We start from the raw sequence: 20,242 nt of genomic DNA, 5'->3' as shown, positions 1-20,242 counted from the left end.
CCGTAGCCCTACAGGCTGCAGCACTCCGGGTCTACAGGAGCGGCGTGTCCCCAAAAGAGTGAGCACCAAACTGGGCATGAGAAGCGGCTCCATGCCGGTACGTCCTCCTTCCTAACACAGCGCTCCATTACCTTCGTTCGGCGGGTAGACCCTGGCCCGGCTGCTCGCCTCTGCGGTGATGAGGAGCGTCCAGGACAGCAGGCTCAGTAAGATCCAGGGATTCCTCGCCATTTGTGCCGCCGAGCAGCGCAGTGTGGAGTCGGTGTGTTGTTGGTGCTGCTGCTGCTGCTGGTGGTGCCTTCCGTTGGCTGCTCCGCGCAACGGTCTCACTAGCAGCTCCATTCCGATGGGGACGGGGAAAGAAAGTGTGTGTGTGAATGAAATCTGTGCGCGCGTGCCGGGTGTGTGCGTGAGGGGGGCGGGGGATGGGGGGGGAGAGAGAGCGAGAGAGAGAGAGAGAGAGAGAGAAAGAGAGAGAGAGAGAGAGAGAGAGAGAGAGAGAGAGAGAGAGAGAGAAAGAGAGAGAGAGAGAGAGAGAGAGAGAGAGAGAGAGAGAGAGAGAGAGAGAGAGAGAGAGAGAGAGAGAGAGGCACTACGGGGCGGTCTCTCTCTCTCTCTCTCTCTCTCTCTCTCTCTCTCTCTCTCCCCCCACCCACTAATGACAAACCAAACGCCTTCCATTTGGCCTACATCAGCAGCAGGCATAAATATAACGCATGGAAATGCTGCTTTTAAACGTGCGAGGGAGGAATAGGCGATGTGTACGTTTATTCAATTCAAAAGGAGACTTATTGGCATCAATGGCGTGAGAAAACATACGTTTACATTTGCCAAAGTAGCAATTCATTCATACAGTAGGCCTATAGGCTTGCCTATTAATAGGCCTAGAATATAGCAGCTTTGCCAGCCTATTATGTCCATTGTGATCCCCCATGAATGCAGGTTAATGCCAGTCTTTCTTGACAGTGCAGTGCATGACTTCATTATAATCTATATAATTCTCCTCACTGTAGTAACACATAATCATAAATAAGGTTTTTGGCAGGTTTTGTGATTTTATATCCGATGTCACAGAGGAGGATGGAATGCGTAGGAAACTGGATTAAACATCCTAATTGACTTGACTCTTGGCAGAGATGAGTGACTGCTCTTCAGAGTGTGACTGACTGCTGTCACAACCTCTTTGTCCTGCGCGCTGAACGCAATGGCAACGCAAAGCGTGGCTTTAGCGCCCCCTCTTGGCTTTTAGGAGAGACAGGGGTGCCTTAAAGGGATTGCACACGGTACGCGGTCACCGCCTCCTAGCAATTCATTTTCAACGGGAGGCGGGCGGCTTTTTCAGCCGCGCAGCGAAGTTTTGGGGCGGCGAGGCGAGCGGGCGCAGTCCCGTGAAAATCCCCGCGAGCGTGCTCGTTTGTGCATGCGTACGCGGGCGGTGAGAGATGGATTGTGTTCATCTTTGTGAAATACCGCGCAGCGTTTACTCAAAGAGCGAGTGTGTTTGTGTATCACCGCGGCGCGGTCCTCGCAGATCCAAGCGGGAGCCCCGGCGGCAACCGCTGTCCGTCTGTAGAGCGCCTTAGGGAGGGGAACATAAAGGTCACGTTTTTACCTATGCACCTACGCCAGTGGTTTTCAAAATGTAGCCTACTTTCAAAGACCCATGTTCTGTTCCATAGCAGGCTATGTTTGCTGGTTAATATATAGGCCTAAGCACTATACAAAATAGCGTTCAACATCTTTAGGCTATAGCAGCCTATTGGTAATTTGGTGTCCCTAAATCTCTCCATTAAAAAAAAGAAGAAGTAAAAAAGGGATACAGGATAACCAAGTAACATAAAGTATAAATTATTGATTGAATACTTTATTAACAGTTTTTGCAATTTGTACAGAGGTGTGGTTTGCAATGATTGTTAAAAGGTTAACACAAAAAGCTATAGGGGCTTGTTTCCATTGTGGTCCTGTGTATTCAATTTATTAAGAATTTAAAAATATACAATAGCCTAATACACACCCACACACACACGCACGCACGCATGCACGCACACACACGCATGCACACGCACGCACGCACGCACACACGCGCACGCGCGCCGCACACCTGCACCTGATGCAGGTGTAAGACCTGTTGTGTTTGTATTGGTATCACTGTGCCAAAATGCATAATTTTCTATGCATTTTGGGGGTTTTGACTTCCTAAAAATGTTATTTATTTTTTGCCCTCATGGTCGCCCGGCCACTTTCTGTTTCTTCTTGCCCCACAGGCTAGATCTGGCCCTGATGAGAAGGGGTTTGGTGAGTTCTGAGTTCAAGTAAGTAACCTGACCAGTTTGTTTTGAGAGGCTTGAAGCTTTGTTTTTAATGCCTTTGTGGCGCTCAAGTAGCGTGAGCCTGAGGTGCACACATAGCTCAACTGACATTGGATGAGTGCTCCATCTATTCTATAGTGTCCTCAAATATCACTTACCATGCCTTTAAGTTTAAGTTCACAGTACAGATGAAACAGATGAGATCATCATGTTGGCGTGGATGGGCATCTCTTTAGTCAAAATCACATTATTTTGCCACAGAGATACAAAATGAGTATTACAAGAAACACACTGTATATCTAGCCGTACTAAATGTACTAGTGGACTCCTATTGTGACATGCTGTAGTGTCTATTCCAATGCTACACATTTGTTTAATGATAGTATTTCCACATGAATTGAATCAGTGTCCTACCTATCCTGGGAAACTGGGAGACTGGCTGTATAGCGTATGGTGCAAGTGCATTCCATGTTTGGGAGTTCAATAATTGAATGCTAGTCAGTGATTTCATCTCACATTGCATGAACAATGAGAATATTATGTTGTTGTTGTATTTTTGTCTTCCTATGCTGTATATTTCTTTCAAAATCAAACATTTGCCACAGGCATGGATATAGCCACAGGCTAGCCAGGGCCACAGGCTACAGAAACATTGATGAACCCTGGGTGGAAATTCACTGATTGCTGTTTATAATGACTTCCTAAAACACAACAAAACTCAATACATACCACTTTAAAAATGATTTCCAAATGATTTCTTACACATTAAAGGCCATTATTTAATGATGAATAAAATGTAGTATAAATAATAATGTGTTTTAAATAATGTTTAATAATATTGAAATGATTCTTAAATGTTCTAGAATGTTTCATAATCATTTACCAATGTATATAAATAGCTTGACTTGACTATTATCTACACATAGCTTATATATTATTTAACTTTAGATACATAATTTACTTATCCTTTACAAATACAAATGGCTCAGGCCTGTTCATGAATAATTTACTACTTTCCTTTTAAATTATTTTTAACCATAGTTATATAAATATGGCTTAATAATCATTTATGAATGTAAACAAATGTGTTCATGTTTAGTTAATTGTCTTACACACTAAACATTTACAGTATAACAGGTCATTATTATGAAGAATAAGAAGATGTATAATACCTGGAATTTATATAGCACCATTCTAAGTACTCAAAGTGTGTGTGTGTGTGTGTGTGTGTGTGTGTGTGTGTGTGTGTGTGTGTGTGTGTGTGTGTGTGTGTGTGTGTGTGTGTGTGTGTGTGTGTGTGTGTGTGTGTGAGCGAGCGTGTGAGCGTGTGCGCGTGTGCATTGATTGCGACCGTCAGGGAGCAGTTTACTATGAAAACCTCCACCGGCCGTCCGTCGGTCGGTCGGTCGGTCGGTCGGTCACACGTCACACGTCACACCTTTGCCCTGCTCATATCTCCGCATCAGTATATAGGGCTTGTTTGTTTATTGTATGACATCACGCCACATCATCAGCTGTGGACTCTGTGATGTCATCGTATCACATCAGTATATAGGGCTTGTTTGTTTATTGTATGACATCACGCCACATCATCAGCTGTGGACTCTGTGATGTCATCGTATCTCCATATATGGCCATCTCCATATATGGAGATATAAGTCGTCCATGCCCAAGTATGGGCTGGTGAGGTCAGACTTTGTGTGATGCGTAGGTTATCTCCATATATGGAGATTCAACATTCCAGGCAATGCTCTCTTCCCTGGTGAGAATTGCCCCTTCATATAGGGCTTGTTTGTGTATTGTATGACATCACGCCACATCATCAGCTGTGGACTCTGTGATGTCATCGTATCTCCATATATGGCCATCTCCGTATATGGAGATATAAGTCGTCCATGCCCAAGTATGGGCTGGTGAGGTCAGACTTTGTGTGATGCGTAGGTTATCTCCATATATGGAGATTCAACATTCCAGGTGTAACTATGGCTACCCGTATGACGTGAGAGGTGGAGGTTGTGATATTTGTGGAGATAAGCGACCAACGGTCGCTTATCTCCCGATTAGGGAGTCTTACTGGTAACATCCAACTGGAAAATGTGGACCACTTCCCATATCTTGGCAGCCTCCTCTCATCTAAAGCAATCATTGATGATGAAATTCACCATCGCCTCAGCAGTGCCAGTGGATGGATCTTTCTCCGCAGGCTATAAGGAAAATAGTCTTTGAAAACCGGGACATCCAACCGAAGACCAAAATCCTAGTATATAGAGCAGTGGTGCTTCCCAATCTTCTGTACGGATCAGAAGCCTGGACAACATACAGCAGGCACTTGAAAGTGTCCTGGAGGAGTCTGACATTCCTACCATCACTGCCACCATTGCTCAAAACCAATTGAGATGGACTGGCCATGTTGTCCGAATGCCAGACTCTCGCCTCCCAAAACAAGTAAGGGAAACGGGCTCCGGGTGGCCAGAAGAAGAGATTCAAGGATAACATTAAAACAAACTTAAAGAAGTGCCACATAGACCTAAAAGCTTGGGAAGACATGGCAACAACTGACAGGGCGACCTTTAGAAACATTGTCCGTGAGGGTGCTGCACTGTACAATGATGACATCCACCATGCTGCACAAGACAAGCGCAGAATCAGAAAGGACAGAGCATCCACCGAGCAGGTCCAACCCAAACCCAGCACCACTAATCGGGTCCAGAAATGGCCTCTATGCCCACCTGAAGACCCACAAGGACCAAGAAGGAGGACAGTCATACTCGACCATGAGTGACCGCCGATGATGATGGTGTGCGTGTATGCGTGTGTGTGTGTGTGTGTGTGTGTGTGTGTGTGTGTGTGTGTGTGTGTGTGTGTGTGTGTGTGTGTGCGTGTGCGTGTGACGTGTGTACATCTGTGTGTAAGCAAATACATTATTAATAAATACTTAAAAGCAGTAAAACACTAAACACAAGAGATGAAATCAAAGACAACTTGGAAAGGCAATTCTGATCAACTCAATAAGCTCTCTGCACATATAGGAAAGAAATTGGGCCTCACGTCCTTCCTCACGTCCTTCGCACAGGTCTTACCAATTATACTACGTAATGAAGGCTCTGTTCCGTTCTGGTCAAACAGAGGCAGGGTGCTGATTTTGTGCATGTTGGCTCACTGGAAACACACTGTCCAGTGGTTCTCAAAATGTGCTCCAGGAACCATCGCTCAGGGTTCCGTTCCGTGAGGGTGTTCCAAATGGGCACGTCCTGATAAGCCAAACGCCGATAAGGCAAACGCCGATAAGCCAAACTCCTTTTTTTTTTTAAACCTCCTTTTGTTATGGTGAAATGTGAGCTCACCTGCATCGCGTTTCATTCCATTCATGCGTTTATTGTGCGCTTGCCCAGGCCTTACGGCCTGGGCATAAATATAACGATTGCATTCACCACGGCTACGTAAGGTCCGCTGGCCTTCGCACCGCTTGCAATGTCGTGGACAATAACTGTGACATATAACCATTGTATTGCTAAAAATAAGGAGGCTACTCTGTTTCCTTAACGGGACGGCAGAAGATCACTACGGTAGGAGACCCGGGCAGTACATTTGCGTTTGCCTTATCAGCGTTTGCCTTATCGGCGTTTGACTTAGCGGGATTTCCCCGTTCCAAATGTATGTAACTCTGAGAGTGTACAAATGGAACCAAATGGACCCACAAAGGTTCAAAACAATATCAACCGTGTAGCTGTGCTCGAACGTCAGGTCGTCTGCGCTTCTTGCACAAATAGCCTCTAGCCGAAATTACGGTAAACGTGATTGTAAATAACCAGGTTGTCAGGCACAGCCAGGAGGATCAAGCGTGGCCTCGATGACCGGTTGGCGCTCCGCTCCAAAAGTTGAACTATCCTGCTGGAAGCATTCAGGGCACTCTGCCAAAACAACGGTGGATGACAGAAATGCCAAAACACAATGCTATATGCATGCATGCACTCAGGGAAGATGCTTGTCTGTAAAAATGATGACAGAAAAACACAGTGTTCCTCTTAGTCATTATAATGACAAACAATCTCGAAATAATTACTTATCTGAAAACAATCAATTAGCAACTCAAAATTACTTATTATGAGGCTCAATATGAGAATTAATTACTAAAATCTTGTAGTAAATCCTTATTGGGGAAATATCTAATTTGTTTGTCATTGTTTTTGAGATGCCAAATCATTATTTTAAGTTATTATGATGTGCAGGATATTTCGGTTGTTGTTGTTGTAGTTATTGTTTCCATTATATTGGCGTAAATTGGCTTCCACACCGATCCACTAACTGTGAGCATGCGGAGGCTTAGTGCAGCAACACCGCATGACGGTTCGAGAGCTGAAAAGAGCCAAGATGTTAACACCATGCTCTTAGGCTCTCGCCCAAGATTGCACAAAGGCAACTAACAGCGTCCATTAGTAGGCAAGAACATGGAAGGAGCGAGGATGCCAGGACCACGGTTCCTCCTTGTGTGACTTTTACGCTCCTTCATGCAACAGTGAAAATAGCTGATTAACAAGCTCGAAATGTGCCGCATCTGCAACGCGTGTGTGAGCTTGTAAATCGTCTATTTGCCCTTGCTCTCGAGAGGACTTCAGTTGGAGCGAGGAAAGCCCAAGCCAAACTGGGGGGACGCACATGGCCTGTTGTAAAAGAGAGACAAAGGACTCGATGACCCTGTCCTCCTACACACCGACCACGCAGAAAAACCTCACTCCATGTAGGTTTACAGAGAGCGCAAACTCTCTTTCACAGCGGTTCAGTAGAGCTCTGTCCCCCATCTGCTGCTGCTGTGTGTGTCGTATATGGAAAATTAGACCAAGGTAGGCTACCGTACAGATGCTTCTGGCCCTGTTGATCATGCAGGGTCCTTGTTAATCTTGCTGTCCACAGTTAGCCAGGAAGCCAGGTGACATCTGCTTGGGATGACCCTCTTATTTAAACTAATTGAGAGAGAGAGGGCACTTGATTATAAGTGAGTGTGAATAGAGAGGGTTTTATTCTTGGCTTACGCTCAATGTGTTTAGGACTGAAGGGCGATTTCGGGCAGGGCGTTTTAAAGCGAGCGATTGTATGTTTGCATGTGTGTGTGTGTGTTCGTGTGTGTGCATGTGTAATGCGCTGGTGAGTCGGTCTCCATCGCGCTTTGTGTCGCCGGCCGTTGCTACGTCGAAACAATCTCGAACCCCCCGTTAGGCTCCATAATAGACGCAGGAAGAGCATCTGGCGCTTTGAGACGCCAAAGCAATCTCACCGCATCGACCTGCCACTCAGCTCGCCATAATGGCGTTTTTTTTTTTTTTTTTTTTTTTTTACGTTCCCATTCTCCTCCAATCACCACAACAGACTGCGCCAGCACAAAGGCCCAATTAGCCAGGAGGGGCGGAGGACGATTTCGCCCGGGAGCCGGGGCCCGGGCCAATCGCAGCCGAGCGCGGTGGGGGAGGAGGTGTTTGAGAGAGGCAGTGAGGCGGAGGCGCAGGTGGGAGGAGGCGCGTCGCGGCGGGGCGGAGGAGGAGGCGCTAGTGGTGACAGCGGACGGAGAACGGGCTTGTTGTTTCTCCGGTCATTTGTGTCAGGGGAAGTTTTGATTGATGACCGTTGGGATGTGTTCGACCATTCTCTTCCCATGAGGTTCCCAGAAGCTCTCTGGAGGAGAGGCTCCACGCTGGACCCCCGTCAGCCTCGGACCCCCACCACCACCCCCACCCCAACCCCAACCACCAACACTACCTTGAAGTTTGGCCCCTTGGCCCGACGCCCCACAAACACTCAGCCACACATACAAACACATAAGTTCAGACACACACACACACACACACACACACACACACACACACACACACACACACACACACACATACTTTTTGTTTCGCTTGGGGGCCCTGGATAGCTACATCTGTGTTGTGATGCACTATATATATAGTCTATTGAACGGGCTGTGTGTTACTGTTCACCCCTAGCAGAAAACAAAATCAAATGGTGTAAAAATACTTTACAGCGGCGGAATTATAAGATTGCAAACATGTGTGCGGTGTGTGTGTGTGCGGGCGGGCGGGTGCGAGTGTGTGCGCGCGTGGGAGCGTGCATGTGTGCAGGGCCTGGGTGTGAGGTGTGTGGGCGGCCGAGACAGACGAACAAAGGAGGAAGGGATGAGAGGAGATGAGGAGAGAGGAGAGTTGCCACGGAGAGGATTTGGTCGTTGAGGAGGAGGAGGGGGTTCAGAAGGAAAGCTCCTCAAAGCGGAGCACACAGACAAATAATGGGTCTTACATTGTTCTTTAAAAGGCTATTTGGTTCCTTCACGTTCCTTATATTGTCACTGTCGGACAGAAACCACCTCGTATCTCCAAGTTTCAAGTTTGTACGTTTTTTTCACCAAGTAAAGCCCTGCTTCATACAAGTCTGTCGCACAAAAGTAGTGAAAACAGACGATCTACAAGCACACAACGCCTCGCACCGCGAGGCGTTGTGTGTTTCACTAGTTTTACTAGTTTAATTCATTTTTAAAACGCTAAATACAAAACGAAAGGTCTTGGACATACAAAGTTTCCACCCGACAACGACGATATGGTAGGCTACTTTCTTTTTACTTTCTTTGAACCTTAGCCTTCCAATGTTGGTCTTACCCCTTTCCCTGCGAACCCAAAATATGGATGTGCGCTAATACTGCCGGGAAATAGCTATAATTTAATAGTAATCTATGTTAGGATTACATTGTTTTCAACCCTGATGATGATGAACCACCACCGAAAGACCACTAGAGTGTGCCATCGTAACACTGAAACTTTAAAAATATTCCCTGTTTGAAGGATGCATAACTGACGTAGGCCAATGTAGTTTACATTGGGAGACACAGCAATAATCATCGTGGCGCGAATGGGCTCAATTCGTGCTGGATCGTCTAAACCACCATCGGTCTGGGCAACGGATCGTATACAAATGCCACACAAAAAATCCGAATCAAAATCCGACCTGCTGAAGCTGCGTTATGGATGTTGTTAGTATGTTAGCAGGCTAACGGCTGGGAGCGGCCATCTTACACAGACAAGGCCTGAATTACCAGTGACGTCATCATCATATCCTTTTTTTCCACGGTCTCTCGTTACAGCCAGTACAAGGTAGGGGAAACCGTTTGCGCCGCTAATACATCGAAAAAAATGCTTAAAAATTGCTTTTTATATAAAAGTCGATCCATAGTCGATCGGCAGAGAGTCTCCTAGTTAGAATGTCGATCTCGGAGTCGATCCGCAGAGAGAGAGTTAAGAGGCGGACACTCTCCGCCAAAATAGCAGATCTTCTATATTGTCTTTTTTCGGCAAGGATAATTGGTGTAGGGATCTCAAAGGGATCTTTGAGATCCCTTTAATGAGACAGCTTTCAATGAAGTAGGCCTACCGGTATATATATAGGGCTTACGTGGTGTTAAGTGCTCTTTATAGAACCATTCAAATAAATGATAAGTTGGCATGAAGGGTGTCTTTCGGGAACCAAAAACATTTTCTTCTATGGCATCACCAGCTGGCACCTTTTTTTTTTACTCCCTCCTCCTGGACGGGGCTGATGGGAGTGCGTTGTGCCTTGGCCGTCACACGCAGAGTGGCGACGTGACGATGGCAGGCAGGCAGGCAAACCAAAGAGATGGTTTATTATTATTCACACCGGGCTGTGTGACAGATAACGGCCCGTGCACCGAGACATCCACACTGTTACTTCAAATCTAGTGTGGAAAGAATGGACCTGCAAGGGTTCATTTGGTTAAATTAAGACCATGCATCTGCATGTGTTTCTTGTCTAAGAACACTGCCTGCCAGGCCTCCTCCCAACCACGCTGGGCAAGACCTGTGCTGGGAGTTGTGACGGAAGTTGTGGCAGAAGTGCTGCGTTTAACCCATTTAGGCCTAGAATTATTGAATGCTTTAACCAGTGAAAAATAGCAGATATACAAGCTCACAGCGCGGCACCGAGTGCCGCGCTGCGAGCTTGTAGATCTGCCATTTTTGAAAAAGTCATGAAAATGTGTGCAAATCTTTGAATATATGTATTTTCAAAGCGAAGGTTTGTAACTCAAATTTTGCTTCTGGGTGGTCCCTGGAACTAAATATTTTGAGATGCGGGTCCGTGGCCAAATACATTTCATTTTGGGGGTGAGAAGGTTTGAGAACCACTGACACAGTAGTCTCTCAAGAACAGACTAACTGAGCTCCATTTAAGTGCATGAAAAGGACCTTTTCTTTGACAATGGTTGATGGCTGACGGCCAGATGCTGACATAGAAACATAGCGTTTTTCAAAAAATCTTAGAAGGATTCAAAAGACTTATAGAATCGGGTAATAATGTGCAGTTGTACCCGTTAGGGAAGTTATGTCATGCGGTGCAGGTCTGTTTACATCCCCCAGTAAAACAAACACAAATTGATTGTAGCTCTTAGGTGTAACTTCCATGTTTTGTTTAGATATTGTTTATTGTGAACCAAAGGAGCGGGATAAGTAGAACAGATTTTTCTTTTCAGCAGGGAATACATTTGCAGAAACACTGCACTGTTAAAAAATACAACTTCCGGGGAAATTCACCCGGTCGAAAGTCCCACCTTTAACCACTCTCTGTCTTACAGTATGTCGTGAAAAGGCTTTTCTCTTCACATATGAGAAGGCCTGGCTGCACCTCCCAACTGTCCCAATCACCTTTGACTGTAATATTACTAATCTATATTTACAATTTAGGCATTTAGCAGATGCTCTTAATCCAGAGCAACTTACAATAAGCAAGGTAACAATACATCAACATCAATACATCAAATGCATAGAAATAGTTATCTAAGAAAAAGAATGTAGATAGACCAATATATTAAAAAACGTAATATATATATAAAAAGAAAAGAAAAAAAATAAGCTATCTAACTTTCATGTATGGTCATTGAGGGTAGGCGAGTGCTATGGTAAGTGCTGGGCTAAGGTGGAGTTTAAAGAGCATGAGTCTTCAGACCACGGTGGAAGCTAAGGAGTGAGTTTATTCCACAGTTTGGGGGCCAGGAGGGAGAACTGTCTAGGATGAGTGTATATTTGTCCTGGGGTTTTTAGCAAGGGATTTTTCAGCATCCCTGTTAGCTGATCTGAGTGAACAAGTGGGGTAGGGGCCGATCAGGCTTTGGAGGTATGGAGGAGCCGTACCTTTGGCTGCTTTGAAGGCCAGCATCAGTGTTTTGTATTCTGTGCGGGGAGCAACCAGGAGCCAGTGGAGGGAGCGGAGAAGGGGAGAGACATATGAGAATTTTGTCTGGTTGAAGAACAATCGTGCCGCTGCATTTTGAATCAGTTAAGTGCACATGCCGGGAGGCCAGTGAGGAGAGAGTTACAGTAGTCAGGTTTTGGTATGACTGATGTCTGGATGAGGAGCTGGGCTGACTCCTGAGGAGTCTGATTCTACGGATGTTATAGAGTGTGAACCTACAGGACCGGGTGACTGATGCAATGTGTGCCTTGAATGAGAGCTGGCTGTCCAGGACCACACCAAGGTTCTTAGCAGTTGGAACCAAAGTCACCAATGCATTATCTATGGAAATAGTGAGCTCTTGCATGGGGCAAAACTTAGCTGGGAAGAAGAGAAGCTCCGTCTTGTCTGGGTTCAGCTTGAGGTGGTGGGCTGTCATCCACTGTGAGATGTCGGCCAGACATGCGGCTATATGCGCTCTTCCACCTGGGTGGCAGAGTGGGGGAAGGATAATATTGATCATGACTGAGTCTAGTAGATGTTGTCAGCAATGTAGTTTTATTCTGACAAGCAGAATTTGCTAGCATGTGTTATGAATGTGCTTACAATAAATGCAGTTTGTACGTACATATTCATGGCCAGAAACGTTGCCAATAAAAGTCTTTCGGGGAGCTTAAAGTGATCCCTGACTAATATGACAAATATGCCTTAATACATTCTAATTGTCCTCTATAACTACAATGTAAAATTAAAAACACCTTCAATATTTTATTTCTTCAAGAAATAGCTAATCTTTTACTCAACAGGAGAAATGCCTGTCGCAAGTTGATGATGTCATAAATGTCATGTGTGATCTAACCCTATGGAATTTATGGAATGCATGTGCAAAAAACACATTTGAAATATTGAGTTGATGCTCATATTAACCATATGAAGTATTAAGTTTGTTTTTATTTTCACGTGCATGCCATAAATTCCATAGGGATAGATCACACATGACATTTATGACATCATCAACTCGCGACGGGCATTTCCCCTGTTGAGTGAAAGATTAGCTATTTCTAGAAGAAATAAAATATTGAAGGTGTTTTTAATTTTACATTGTGGTTATAGAGGACAATTATAATGTATTAAGGCATATTTGTCGTATTAGTCAGGGATCACTTTAAGACGGTGTGCGGGCCTCCTCCTTTATCTCTCTGTACGTATTTTTGCTCAGCACCCGGAAAGTTTTTTGTAAGATGTGCGTGCTCATTTGACTTCAAATACGTATATTCGCCACGTGACCCGAGGGAGTTGTGAATTGAAATTCTAACCAGGGAGCCAAGCTGTGGCAGCTGCCATACCTTGCCATGTTGCCCAAATGACGCCCCTGCTCGATGCACGATGGTTCCCACACATATCAACACAGGCGAGATGAAACTAACACAATAACACAACGCTCACGAAAATAGATAAATGAATGGAAATGGAATGAAAGTAACACTGAAATGGTACTGTGAAGACAGACGAGAAAAACATTGGTATGATGCTTAATTACAAAGCTTCGGGCTATAAAACGCAGAAAAGCAATGTGTAATTAAAACTGTTTGTTGGAGAGATACATTTTTATAAAGTTGAATCAGAGCTTCAGCTGATAAAGTAAGTACATTTAACTAATTCAATTACCGGTAATATAGGCCTACAATGGAAACAAGCAAACCGCTGGCTCCCATTTGTTGAAAAGAGATACATTTTCTTAATGCAGCTTCAAGCCTTCAGCTGATGGAAGTAGCCTACGGCCCCGGCAAAGCGTAATGTTAGTTTGCTGCCGTCCTATTGCTCTTGCACACTGGCACCATGGTCAGAAAATAAACAATCTGCTAGCATCTCATAAGCTACAACCACACACCACCATCCTTTCAGATGGGGGTCTGCGGGAAAAATACATTAGGTTTGAGACCCCGCTGATGCAGCCTATAGGCTATAGCACCACTTTTAGTGATATTTAGTGCGTCTGTTGTGTCTGCGCGTGTGAGTGAGTGACTGATGACGCCCTACCTTTGTTGGTGTGTGTGTGTGTGTGTGTGTGTGTGTGTGTGTGTGTGTGTGTGTGTGTGTGTGTGTGTGTGTGTGTGTGAGAGAGATTGCGTAAACACAGCGTCTCAGTGACGGCGAGGTTCACCGCCATCCATCTGTTCTGCTGGCATTTTCATCTCGTCAGAGAGAGAGAGAGAGAGAGAGAGAGAGAGAGAGAGAGAGAGAGAGAGAGAGAGAGAGAGAGAGAGAGAGGAGCATAGATACCCCATGATGACAGCCTGTCACCGCAGACCAATAACACCTGATCACCCTCCAGTCTACTGTTTGTAGCCTACATTGGTTCAAGGTTCAAGGTTGTTCTTCATTGTTACGTCTTTTGTACAGGTACATAAGAGTAAAATCTATTTTTGTTCGGCTTCCTTTCAGACATTGCAGTATATAAAATAACAGCAGAACAACAAAAAACAACACATCTAAAGATAAAAGAATAAGTAATAACAAGTAATACTGACGTAGGAAAGAAAGAGAGTGCAAAAGGCAAAAGAGCATGAAGGCATCAAGAGAATGAAAAAAGCATCCTCAGCTGTACATGTGCATAAAGTTTGGTATATTGTAATGGCATTATTTTCCTGTAGTAGCTACTGTACTATAACTTTTTGTACAGTGTGTTCTATGTGCAGGTTGATATAATTAAAAACTTCACAGTATATATATATGTTACAGTATGTTCAAGAAACCAGTAAAAGTTGTCAAGGAGCACTCGTTTTGACGTTCACCACACACTAATCACCACCAGATGGCGACGTCAGCCACTGGATAAGAGAGTTACGTCACGCTTTGAACTCGCCGCAGACCGGAAGTGTTTACTCTTTATTTACTAGCCTAGCCTAGCCTAGCCTAGCCTAGCCTAGCCATTAGCTCCATTGTAGTCACTTGGACAGGGCGTTTAACGTGCGCTTGCCCAGGCCTTACGGCCTGGGCATAAATATAACGATTGCATTCACCACGGCTTCGTAACTCGCGCGGCGCTCCGCCGGCCGCGCGGCCCTGGCCCGCTCTTCGCGGCCACTCGCGCCTGCGGCGCTCGGGGGCGAAGAGCAGGACCAAGGTCCGCTGGCCTTCGCGCCGCTTGGGGCTTCGTGGACCCAGGGGGGCCTCGTAACTCGTTTGGGCTTCGTGGATACAGGGGGGCTTCGGTAGCCGCTCGCAGTGTCGTGGACAATAGAGCGGCGCACCGCCTGGAGTACGTTGTTGAGACGACCGCTTGCTCCGCCCCGTGCCGCACCACGAGTGCTCCGCGTCTCGAATGTGCTGTTTCTCTAATATACTATGACATATATATATACAGTGTTTCTGAAAGGTTTTTCTGAAAAATGTTGTGTCCTTTTTTTGTACCAAGGTCCCCCAAATTGATATATAGGGCCTATTTGGCAGCGGACCACCAGACCACCCCATGGGGTCCGAAGTCAGCATGTCTAGGGTCTCAACTTTCGCACACGGATAGCTCAGATCCCATTTTGCCCATGTTCTTAGCTGGTTCCCCTGCTGTTACTGTACCGTACTTGCACGATGTACAGTTGTACGAAACAAAATGTTTTAGTAGAACCGCCGATCCAACCAATATGCCCATAAAAGGGACAAGGACTCACAGATACAGAGATCTCCATATATGGGCGACATAATGCGATTTACGTCACACTGACATGCACAGACTTAGTCCTACTGATGCCATCAGGGATCACTGACACCCTCTGGAATCACTGATCATAACCTCAAGTTGAAAGTAGGCGCACTAGTCATGCTGCTTAGAAACCTGCAAGCAGGTCCCGACCACACTTCTCAAGAATGGTACGAGAATGGTGGTAATGCAAATGACGTACAAAGTCATTGAGTGTGAGATTTCAGTAGGCACAAACGGGGTGAAACAATCTTCCTCTAAAGAATACCTCACTATGACAGAGGTGATGAGCTTTGCTTCACCTTCATTAGACGACAGTTCCCTATCCGCTTAGCTTTCTCTGTTACCATCAATAAGGCCGGCTTTACACTGCCACTGAAATCTAGCCTGAATCAGATCTGAGTCACATCAAAAGTGGAATCCGATTTTTTTTAAATAGTCTAAATCTAGACAGGTCACATGCATGTCACATGAAATCCGATTTTGAAAAACCACATCCAGAGGTGGTTTCAAATCCGATCCATATCGGATCTGAGGACATCTGACTCAGTCTGAAAGCAGCAACCACATCCACCCCATTGAGTTATATGCAGGTCACATGCAGGCCACATCAAACTGGCCAAGCGTCACTTGCTGCGCAACCCGAGCGCGGAGCGCCGACGTCATTACAGAGCGCGATTATTTACTATTTGATTACAGCGCGCTGAGCACATGAGAAAAACAAGAGAGGGGAGAGAAAACACGTGAGCTAAATAGATACAACCAGAGAGAAGAGCGAAACACAAGAGTGAAGAAAAGGAGAGAAAAAGTTTTTGTTGTTGTCGCTTGTCTGTTATGTCGCATTTCCTGAACACGTGATCAACTTAGCGTCGACGTTGTGACGTGACGTCATGACGCCGACGTCATTACCACGGTAACCAAAGCACATATGTAGACGCAGGGCAGCTTTGGGCTGACGCTGTTAAAATCAGTCAGAACGCACAGATCAGATCTGTGTCACTTGCAAATGCAGTGTGAAAAGTCGGGCCAAAAGATCAGATTTGAGAACCAAATCGGATTTGGTCTGGATTTGACTGCAGTCTAAATCCGGCCTAAGGGTCAGGGCCAAGAGAATGAACAAGTTGGCATCTCCCTGCCTCAACATGTGTTCGCTCATGGCCACCTCTACACAGCCTTCTTCAGGGGAAAGAGAGACCGTGCCATAAAGGTTTTCATGGTGGATAATGACGAGGGCATTACTGACAACATCGTTTATAGCGAACTCCTTTAATTATCCAATGAATCATTCAAACAGCCTTTTTTTGTTTAGATTTAAAATGTTACTACTGTTATAGAGACACTTTGCAGAAAAAACATAATTGTATTTTTTATCTTGCCGTTGTCCAATATTTTGCCTACCTCACACACTTTGCATTTTCTCCTATAAAGCTTAGTTCTCTCCCAGAGGACCCAGCTGTCTACCAACGCCTGGCTGTCTGGCAGCATCCCAGAAGCAGGAGTGGGAGTCGGCTGGACCCACAGGTCTGCACCATTACATCCGGGAGGAGACAGAGTTGAAGGAGAAGGTCTACCTTCTCTGCATACATATCTACTGCATAGTACTGTGTTCTATTTGTCTGTCATTCAATGTTATATGAGATACTTCAATGGTTTCCAGTGGAAATAAGCTTAGTCTTTTCATGGATCTCCTTTTAGTAGACCTTGTACCAGTGAACTGTACCGTCATGAAACTGTACCTTTTCCTATGCAAACTTCTAATAAAGTCTTCAATCAATCAATCAAACCAGGCCGGGCAGTGTGGCATCTTTATAGTGTGTACATCGTTGCTGTCAGGTGGAGACCTTGCAAGAAACCAGTCATTTTGTTTGTACAACAAAATAAAATTGCTATTCTACAATCTACAATCAATGGCTCACATTAGTGTTGTGAGCCCAACAGCAACATTATTATGGGTATAGGCCCTATGGCAAGCCAGAGGTTGTTTGTGTGTGATGGTGTGTACGTGTTTGCGTGCTTGCGTGCATGTGTGCGTGCATGTACGCCCACGCCCGGCCCCTAACCCTCTCTCTCTCTCCCGTTATCTTCTCTCCCATGAGCCCCCTGCCATTCCTCCCTCCGGCTACATGACCGACCAGTGATACCTCAACCTCACTGAGACACTGTCTCCCCCAACCCAGATAACACACCACCCTAAAAATACTACCTCCCTCTCTCTCTCTCTCTCTCTCTCTCTCTTTCTCTCTCTCTTCTGCTCACCTCTTGCTCTCGCGCTCAGAAGTCTCCATGGCTAACAGTAAAGCTCTGCCAGACTGCAAATGCCCCGGGGCTGTATAAGCTAGCTGCCAGGGAATGTGTCTTTTTTATTCTTTCTCTCTCTCTCTCGCCCTCTCCCTCCTCTCTCTCTCTCGTTATGTCTCACTCCACTTCTCAATATGTTTGTTGTCGTGCAGAGACCTCGCATATCTCCATTTTTATAAAGTTGTACACGTTTTTTGTTCTCGTAAATGAATGCCCTACTTCCCCATGCATACAAGACAGAGTGTTGAACAGAAATAGTGAAAAGTGGCAGATATACAAGCTCTTGTAAATTGGCTTGTACGGATCAATTATTGTCACTATATTAAAACTAATAATAATAGTAAACTAGAAAGATGCAATTGGAAATTGCAAGTGTGGTTGCCGGACGTGACTATATTCTGCAGCAAGCTAACTGTCATGTGAAGCTCAACCAATACTCCAGCTAGCACCACTCCCGGATTTTCCACACCTCATTGGCTATGAGCCCTGCCTTTGTACTGTCTGCGACGGAACTCACGCGACGGAACTCACGCGACGGAACTCTATCCACCTGTTTCCGCGAGACTTTACTGTAGCATTAACTGCGGGACACTTCCGATTAACAGCAGACATACAAGCTCACGTCGCGTCGCAGATGCAACCGTTGTGAGCTTGTAGATCACACTCGGCTGCGGCGCCGGAAATGCCGCTCGCCTTCTGCGCAATGCACGATGGGATGTTGGAAAGTTGTGGATAAAAAATGAAGATAACATACTGGTCTCGCCTTTCAAGCGAGCCCACAACTAGAAATGTGGTTGCCGACGTGACTATATTCTGCAGCAAGCTAACTGTCATGTGAAGCTCGACCAATACTCCAGCTAGCACCACTCCCATCGATTCCCTATTGATTCCCGATTCAAGGTAAAAAACCATTCACAAAAAAAGTTTATCTAGAAGAATAAATAAAGTTTCCCCTGGACTACTGGTGTGTTGCCGTGTTGGGCAACCACACAAAAAGAGGAATAGTTTTGGACATACGAGGGTTCCTCCTGATAAGCTACTATTATGCTTTTCTATCCATTGCTCATTATATCAGTGCTTTTCACCCCCATGCGGTCTCCCACTCTCCCTGGCCACGGCGCGTTGCGTTGGACAGCGGGGCAGATGGGATGTGGGAGGGAGATGGATGGATGGAAGGAACAGGGCGGCCACGACACCATCACTAATAATACATATTATCAGAACAGCACGATGTGAAGTCTCTCCTAATTTTTGCAACGTGCCATTTTTTGAAGAGCGCTTTGTTTCCCTTGGGGTTTTTGTTTCTTGTCCGGACTGACAGCCTAGAGAACAAAGATAATTATGATAGACTACTGATTAAATCTTCTTCTTTGTGTGCGTGTGTGTGTTCATAATTTGTCATGTAGAAGTGCTCTGACGCAGCATTGTGTCTTTCTCAACCCCCTCCTCCATCTCTCACTCCCACCTTGCCCTGTGCAGGTCTCTCTAAAGACAGACCGCTGGTGTTTTCTTTGAATTCCAGACCCGAATCTCATAATGCATTACAGGTGCTGCTCTGCGACCGTAATGTGAAATGCCCTGACATAATTATCCATTAAAGGATGTGAATCACTGGTTTCTTTGAAAAAGCATCCATCAGGAAACTGCAGAGATAGATATTAAATCCCCTTGAAATGAGGCGCCCAAGGGCCGATGCATACTCCACTTTTAGAGCCGAGTTTACCGTAATCCGGTTACCAACATTAAGTCGGCTGTTCGGTGCTGCCGAGATGTTGTGGCACCTCAAACCGAACTGATGTTAAACTCGTCTTTAAAAGTGTAGTATGCCCTTAGTCCCTTACACTGCTGTAGTTTTTCCTTTATTCTCTTCTGTGCATATACGGTAGCTGTTTGTATTTGTTGATGACATGTGTAAATGTGCTACTATTCTATGCTCTGTTGATGAATAGAATACATACCACAATGGAAACAAGTCCTCGGGACCTTTTCTTGTGTTATCCTCTTGGCCTAATATGATTTACTGTACCTCCGTGCTGTTTACATGTTTTTGACTGCAGTATTCAATCATTCAAAGAGCCAAATGAAAGCCGGGGGCGCACTGGCGGGCCGTGGGTTTATTGGAAATGGGCCCCCAAATAAGAATTGGCAAAAACACTCTGGTATGGTACGATTTCTTAAAAAACCTTGAAAGATGAGTTTAAATTGTGAAAACAGGAACTTTTTTTTATTTTTTTATTATTATATTAATCTAAGCCGGAACAACAACGTTCATCATTAAATATTAAACAAGCTCTGATAAATACCCGTGGCCCACCCATCAGACCACTTGTTTGGCTGCCGTGTTAAGGGCTTTGCAGACAGGTGCGATTTTTTGCACGGAAAAAAAAAAATGTTTTTTTTTAGAAACCAATGATTCTCTATTGATCCAGAACCACTGTTCTAATAATGAGAACACAAGAGCGCAACTTGTTCAGTGTTGTTGTTTCCTCAGCAACGTGGAAGCGATAATAAACAGCAACAAGCCAATAAGGGCTAATGAACGGTGAGCAGCAGAAATAAACCTGCCAGGTGACGATTGGAGGAGGAGAGGTCTAACATGGAGGAGGACCTCTCCTAACATGGAGGAAGGAGGAAGTTGGATGTGGAAGAACTGCTGTCTTTACACGGTTTGTGGTGCATGGGGGAGGAGTGCACAGAGAAGAAACTTGAC

The 20,242-nt window shown here is 45.3% G+C and overlaps 2 protein-coding genes across 5 annotated transcripts in view; one reads left to right on the top strand and one right to left on the bottom strand.

Annotated features, from left to right (window-relative positions):
* LOC308286062 (ephrin type-A receptor 4-like) overlaps nt 1–342 on the bottom strand; it is a gene marked incomplete at both ends in the record, with an annotated part of 87,272 nt that extends 86,930 nt beyond the window's left edge. The window contains one exon of the mRNA XM_080727023.1: nt 132–342. Coding sequence (XP_080583149.1) covers nt 132–342 — 211 coding nt within the window. The remainder of the gene's footprint in view (nt 1–131) is intronic.
* The window catches only part of LOC308285974 (histone H1-like), a gene marked incomplete at both ends in the record, with an annotated part of 402,459 nt that overhangs the window by 336,098 nt on the left and 46,119 nt on the right, over nt 1–20,242 (top strand). The window lies entirely within an intron of this gene.

Source organism: Nannobrachium achirus (assembly GCF_963921795.1).
Source record: "Nannobrachium achirus genome assembly, chromosome: 5".
Taxonomy (NCBI): domain Eukaryota; kingdom Metazoa; phylum Chordata; class Actinopteri; order Myctophiformes; family Myctophidae; genus Nannobrachium; species Nannobrachium achirus.
The sequence above is the reverse complement of the archived record's forward strand: the minus strand, read 5'-3'. Positions and strand labels throughout refer to the sequence as shown.